Source organism: Tasmannia lanceolata, unplaced genomic scaffold, assembly GCF_043159265.1.
Source record: "Tasmannia lanceolata isolate RefF3 unplaced genomic scaffold, GAP_Taslan_0.1 ptg000018l, whole genome shotgun sequence".
NCBI lineage: Eukaryota > Viridiplantae > Streptophyta > Magnoliopsida > Canellales > Winteraceae > Tasmannia > Tasmannia lanceolata.
In genome coordinates, this window is record NW_027518695.1 from 21,937,332 (window position 1) to 21,944,373 (window position 7,042).

At 36.7% G+C, this 7,042-nt stretch overlaps 1 protein-coding gene across 1 annotated transcript; it reads right to left on the minus strand.

The window, feature by feature from the left end:
* On the minus strand, positions 1-5,385 carry LOC143851900 (uncharacterized). The gene is made up of 4 exons (XM_077361393.1): positions 4,941-5,385; positions 2,572-3,021; positions 855-1,140; positions 1-304 (listed from the first exon to the last, which is right to left on the minus strand). Exons 1-4 carry the CDS (start codon positions 5,337-5,339, stop codon positions 171-173), a joined length of 1,269 nt encoding a protein of 422 aa, XP_077217508.1. The 5' UTR covers positions 5,340-5,385; the 3' UTR covers positions 1-170.
* Between the last annotated feature and the right edge of the window lie 1,657 nt (positions 5,386-7,042).

Consider the following 7,042-nt stretch of genomic DNA (forward strand, 5'->3'; position numbering starts at 1 on the left):
TTGCAATAAAAAAAAATGCACTTATATATGCTCTCTGTATGGTTTTTTGCTTGTAAAATACTATAGGCTTCACCATCTTTTTTACCTTTTCTTTTATAGCAATGGGGAAGAGAATCTACAGAGGAAAAGAATGAAGAAAATACAGATGACATATTCTCAATCTATCTCAATCAAATCCCCACTGTCTTCCCCAACAGCCATAAAACCAGTGAAAACTCAATCATAAAAATGGTATGAAGAGACGACCTGTCCAGCATGAACCCATATACTGTGATCCCAGCTCTGTTGTTCTCAAAATAAGTAACTGCAGACAGATATATACAAAAGAGGTCAGAGAGAGAGAGAGAGAGAGAGAGAGAGAGAGCACATCATAAACACATTATAAAGTTTAATAATAGGCTATTTATTTCAAGACAGTTGGAGAGGAGAATTTGGTTTCCCTTTGTTGCAATCCCCTGTTGTTTTGGACTTTGAGAATCATTTTCTTGGCAAAGTTATGTGTTTGGTTTGCCGTGTAAAATCGATTTTGGACTCCAGTTGATTCTAGAACCCATAAATGTGTATTTTTGATCTGATGCAGAATCAATTTTAGTCCAAAATCGATTCTACAACTGAGGCAACTGCCCAATTTTGCCAAGATTGAGAATTTATTGAGTCCAAAACTGATTATTGGACTCAAAATTATACTCTGGACATTCAGTGTATAGAGATTCTATATATGCAATTAACCCCCAGAATGATATGTGTGTGTGTGTGTGTGTGTGTGTGTGTGTGTGTGTGTGTGTGTGTGTGAGAGAGAGAGAGAGAGAGAGAGAGAGAGAGAGAGAGAGAGAGAGAGAGAGATGGTTTCTCACCCAATGCTTGTCTCTTTTGGAAGGAGATAGTTTGAGCACTGGACGTTAAGTATCTGGTGTCTTCCATGTCTTCATCTGCCTCTTCTTCTTCCGAGTCGGCGTCCAATGGAAACGCACATTGGTTTACGTACCTTGGTGTCTCACCATCCATAGTGTCAAAAGAGTCAATTGTGGCACATGCATGCCACTTGGCAGCGTGACATGCTATCGCCTGAGCCTTGTGCGTGATTTTTGCTGCACTCCGCAGGCATATGAAGATTCCCGTCACCAAGCCGATGGAGCATAGCTGCCAAACATAGAATAAAAATTCAATTCAATAGTTCAATACAATTAAGAGGAGTGCTGTGAAAGCTACTGTCCATGTTACATGAATTCTTCTAAATGGCCAATGTGCCATGATAGACAGGATTCTCTGCGACACTTTTAGATCTTTTTTTATCTTTTTATCTATGAATACTACTACCACAACTTTACAATAACCACATGTTTTGAGTTTTATTCATCCTAATAGTAAGTTATTTATATGAAAATAAAACATTATATTTACTTAACTGATTAAAATTTTCAATTTATTACTCGACGACATAGAACACGAGATATGTGTGGTTCGTCACATTGTAAGCGATGGCCGTCCAAGAACATTTGCAATTGGCAAAGTTTACAAAAGTACAAGATGCATAGTAGATCTAGGACCGAGAACTTGTATAGAATCCCAATCCCAGTCCTAATCCCAGTAGAACAGTTTCACCTAAACACGAAAATTATACATTTTTCTCATCATGAACCAAGAGCTTCGACTATAAGCAAAGATTTTTACGTACAAGATACCCAAAAGGTCTACAACCAAGATCACCCTAATCCCAATACAGTAGTTTCACCCAAGCAAGGAAATTGTGTGACTTTCTCAAGGCAAGAAAACACATATTTTGTGCTTCGGGTCCCATTAGAATCATAGAGGGAGGCATAGGATATAGATGGGATAGAATTCGAGATATACATAACAAAGGAATGATCCAGCGTAACTTGACTACGCCATGTTTGGGTGTGAATTAATGATCACAATCATATAATCAATATGCGATGGTGATGAGCACAAGATCTCCTAACACAGATCAATTTAATTTGATCAAGAGAAACGATGAGTCGATATCACCACCTCTGATTACGATTGGATGGTGATGTGTCCACCCATTTGCAAGGCAATGCCCACCACAGCCGATCAAAAAAGCTTAGGTCCTGTTGGTTTCAAATTGTTGCAACTGATTGGGGGTTCCAAACTCATTATTGGACTTCAAATTACGTTTAATTTGGAGTCCAATAATCGGCTTGGGGTCCTCAATTGTCTACAACAATCTGAAACGAACAGGGTCTTAGAGTTGGTGTTATCTAATCATTTATACTTCAACACTTTCAACACTCCCCCCCTCTCATTGGTGGCCCCTCTTTTTTGGGTTGGCCGTACACGTGGCACATGTTGCCACTCATTTGGCTGGGTTGGCTGTACACATGGATTTTTAATATCAAGAAGTTGTTAACTTTTCAAAAAAAATATATCAAGAATTGTTGGGTTTTGAACCCAGGACCTGCCGTGAGGCAATAGCTCTAATACCATGCGAAACAACCTCCAAAGGCTTAAGCTGTTAAGAGTTGGTGTTATTTAATCATTTATACTTCAACAAAGATCAACTGAGGAGATGAGAAGATGGAGAAGACTTACAGCGAGTTCTCCAGCCCTGAAGAAATTAACATCTGAATGAGACTTTGTTGTGATGAGAAGTGAAGCAAACTGGCTCGTGGTCACCAAGATGAGGGCTAACAGTATAAAGCCTCGATACCGATGGCTTATGATCTGCAGCTGCTTTCGAATCCTCAGATGTTCCTTCAATACCGATGTAACGTCTGATTCTTCATGGAAGACCTGACCAAAGTCCTGCAAACGCAGTATCTGCAGGTGGCAGATGACATGGAAGAGGACGCACACAAGGAAGAATATGGAAGTCCTGTAGAGCCATGAACAGAGCTCCATAGTACAGGCAATGGCATCACTCACATACTCATTGCCTAAGAAAGGTATCCTAGAGGCTCCTGAGCAATACCACCAAATCTTATAGGCGCACTCGGCTGTGAAACAAGGGAGAACAAAGAAAGATAGGAGCTTGAAAGATCTCTGCATATACAAGGAAATAGAACAATAAAATCATTAATATTTTCAGTTATTTCTATATCAATGGGGGTAGAATCAAGAAAACATGTTTTTTCTTTTCCTTTTTTACAGTTGATAGGACTTTGAAAGATATCTAAATATAAAGCAAGAAGAAGAAAAAGTACACTAGAACTTTTAGATTTTCATGTACTCAATTGGGTAATCGATCAAGGATTAATGGTTTTTTTTTTTCCAATTGATAGTTGTTAAAAAGTATCTTCATACAATAGAATAAGAAGAAAATATACTCTTCTTTTCATTGTGTAGCCAAGTGGGTTGAATTGATCAAAAGAGTAATAGTGCTTTTGCATATGAGGAAAGAAAAACTACAGCAATGGTTTCTGTTTCTCTATACACAAGTGGACCTAATTGATCTAAGTGTAATGGGTTTTATCTTTTCTGTTTTCTGTACCCAATTGGGTCTAATTGATCAAAGTGTACTCTATTTTCCTTCTTTTTCACTTGAAAGAGAGAATCTGAAAGATCTTCACAATTCATGTTTAGAAAATGAAAAGAAAAAATACAGTTTTACTTTTGTTTCTTTTGTGCATCCAAATGGGCTAATTTGATCTAAGAACAGTGGATCAGTTTATCCTCTTCCATTCAAATATATTCAAAGTCAAGAAAGAGAAGAACAAATAAGAAGTATTTTTTATTAAATACAAGGCGAATTGGGTCAAATTGATCAAATAGTAATGTTTTTTTTCACTGTTTTATTTTTTATTTTCCTTTCAATCTGAATGGAGTTTAAAAAGTCTCTGCATATAAGGGCACACAAAGAGAAAGTACAGGAGTGACATTTTTGTTTTCTTATGTACCTAAGTGGATCTAATTGGTTAAAAAAATGTTCTATTTCCTTTGCCTTCCTTGTCATTAGAAAAAGGTTGGATTGGTTTCTGTCTTGCTAAAAAGGAGGAATTTGGAGCAATTGGGTCATTTTATTTCCTTTTTCTGATTAACACATTTTCCAAGTTCATCAGATTAATGGGTTTTGGAGCTTCTCTCTGTTTCTCTAATCTTTTTAATGGAAAATGATTTACAGCAAAGAAAATACAAGAGAATTGATATGAAAACATAAAGATAGGAAACTCCATTCTGTTATGTAAAGGGAAGTGATTGATTTCGATCAAACAATTAATCTTCAATTTCCAGAACAACTAGAAAGCTACATCCACAAGCTATGAAATTGTAAAGGTCAAAAAACTACTAGAAACAAATTATAAATTGAAACACCCAGAACTTCAAAAAAAAAAAAAAATGGGAAGAAAGGGGATGAGACCGGGAATAAATAAATAAATAAAACATTTACTATATGGACCATTCCGGCCTTGGCTGTGATTTCTTTTCAAGTTCTAAAATTGAAAAAGACTCAAAAAAAAAATAAAAATTACCCTCTACATTGGAAGACCCAATTTGGCTGTACACAAATAATCTTAAAATCGGGGATACATTTCGGTACAAAATCACGGTCAAAATCAAAGTAAGATTTCTCACCACTGGTTTTTCTTTTTATTTTTTTGTCTTTTTAAAAAATATTCTTAAAAGAATCTTGTTCTTCTTCTCTTATATGTGAGTTGAGTTGATTTTTGTTAGGGCGTAAGTAGAAATGACTTGGACAAAAAGAGAAGTGACTTAGCAATTCATACAAGCTATATCTTCTAATCGATAATTGGGCCAAAGAAATAATTTGAATTGAATGAATTTATTTGTATATATATGCATCAAGACACTTGTTTCTCAGTTTCAACCATGGGGAAAATGAAATATTTGAGCCAAACCAAATGTTTCGGCCGAAATTTAAAATCTGTCCTAAATCACCATAAATAACCTCTACATAGAAAGACCCAACATCACAAAAAAGACAAAAAACCAAATAAACATACATTGAGCTGCGATGTATATCCATCTCGAACCTTCTCGCTCTCAAAACAAAGCTTATCAAGAAAAAGAAATCTCCTTAGCCCATATTTCCTTACAAAACGAGAAAGGCAGAGAAAAGAAAGAGAGGCAATTCCGGAGAGAGAGAGTTGAACAACACTATCAAAAGGCCTTCCATGTTTTGAATCACAATTTGGGCAAGAGAGAACAAAATGAGAGATAATAGGGACTCCAATTGCGAGAATAATGAATAGGGTCCATGAAAGAATAGCCCGAAAAGGGTCAGATTGATCAACACACATCCATCTAAGCCATGATCTGAAGCTCTTTAATTCGTCTCCTGAATGGGAAGAGCAACGCATAAAGGGGTTTTTTCTTAATAATGCATCACCTTCCTCCGCCATGGAAACTGCCTACAATCTCTCTCTCTCTCTCTCTCTCTGTTGATAACTACTACGTTTAAATATGGGATGGGCATGATATATATAGAGATTTGGTGTATGATCTTTCTAATGATGGGGTGTTTGAGCTGTTTTGAATCAAATTAGAATCGTTTTCTAACCAATGAGAACAATTTCTTTACGCGAAATGTTTGTAGTACATGTGGTCAGGTTTATAATGATCCAGGCCGTCCATATAGTAGGACCTAACATAGAATCCTATTAATCTATCCTATTACGATGATTCACGTCTCTCTATTGGGTTTCAATATTGATTCCTCTACTTCTAATTCCTATAATAATGGTTCAAATGAGATTTTATATGGTTTCAACACGTATAGCCCAATATTTTTCAGAAAGGGCTATACTGCTCAGACCATAGGATGATCCAAGCAGTCCATTTGATAGGTCACAATCCCAAAAGATCATTTCGATAGGATGATCCTAGCCCTGCGATCTATAGTGGAAGGTTTGGTATTATCCAATGAAAATGATTTTTGGAGCACAATGATTTTCTACTTATCTCATTCTCCGCACCTAAAAGAAGTGGAAAATCCCTTTTAATAATGACTGACTAATGGAACCTTAAATAGTTTGAAAAATAAGTGTTGAGTCTTGATAGGATTTTCTTTTAGTAAAATGGGTTGAGAAGGCATGAGTGTGGGAAAAAGACACAATCTAGAAAGGAAAACAAAGTAGTTCTCTTGATTTTCTTCAGTAGCTTACATGTTTTTATTGTGAAAATGACTTGTGGTTGTATTTTGGACGTTTGTTAATGAAAGCTCTCTTTCAAATAAGGAGGAGGTTTAGCCAATATTAAAAATGTATGCCTGGGACACGTTTATGGTTTCACATGGGTAATGGGACCTATAACATGTGTAGAATCAAAAGGTTTTAGCCAAGTGTCCCCTGATGCATATGCCATCCCTACATGGTTCTTATAGAAAAGTTAAAAAAAACAGTTGGGTCAGAGAAAACCCGAAGATGTTGTGTCTTCTTATGCTTGATGGCTTCGATTGGAGGTGGTTTAGTAATCCTAATGACCTCCAATTCAAGTGGTCTTCCAGAGCTCTCGTCCACTGAAAAATAGGTTCCTCCCATTTTTCATAAATGGGCCGGATCCACACAAGGGTTTGAAAGTCCCGGTATCTGATCACAGTACATCAGTTTTATATTAGGAATGTTCTTGATATAGGGTGCCAACATCAACATATGGATGTCAATGGACCCATACCGTCTGAACGATCGAAAGGAGCTGAACGATAATAACAAATGGATCCGAACCATGTCCATTGGATCCGTATCTTAAGGTCTGAAATTATTTCAGATTGTGGCTTAGAAGTAGCCGCAAAATCTTACGGAGCATCCCAGATCCAAATGGAGGGATCCAATGTATGAGAGTGCCCTTCATATTTTCATTGATTTATATTTATGCATGATGGGTAATTTTTGTAGCACTTAAAAACTCTACTCAGACCCACAAAACATTTCATGTTCCCCCGTCTTTTGTTTTGATCTGTAACCCTAAACCTAACTATCTACAACATAAGTAGGACATAGGATGTTCCAATGGACGGTTTGATTCGAAATGGATCATGACCGAGACTAAAAAAAGTACAATTTGACCTGATCGATAAGGGATCTTGACCAAGACATAAGTGGGTCCG

Coding starts and splice junctions, on each gene's coding strand:
- LOC143851900 (XM_077361393.1), bottom strand. CDS start 5,339: ATGGCGGAGGAAGGTGATGCATTATTAAGAAAAAACCCCTTTATGCGT. Junction 1,141..2,571: donor TCAGGGCTGGAGAACTCGCT/GTAAGTCTTCTC, acceptor TATGTTTGGCAG/CTATGCTCCATCGGCTTGGT. Junction 305..854: donor CCAAAAGAGACAAGCATTGG/GTGAGAAACCAT, acceptor ATCTGTCTGCAG/TTACTTATTTTGAGAACAAC.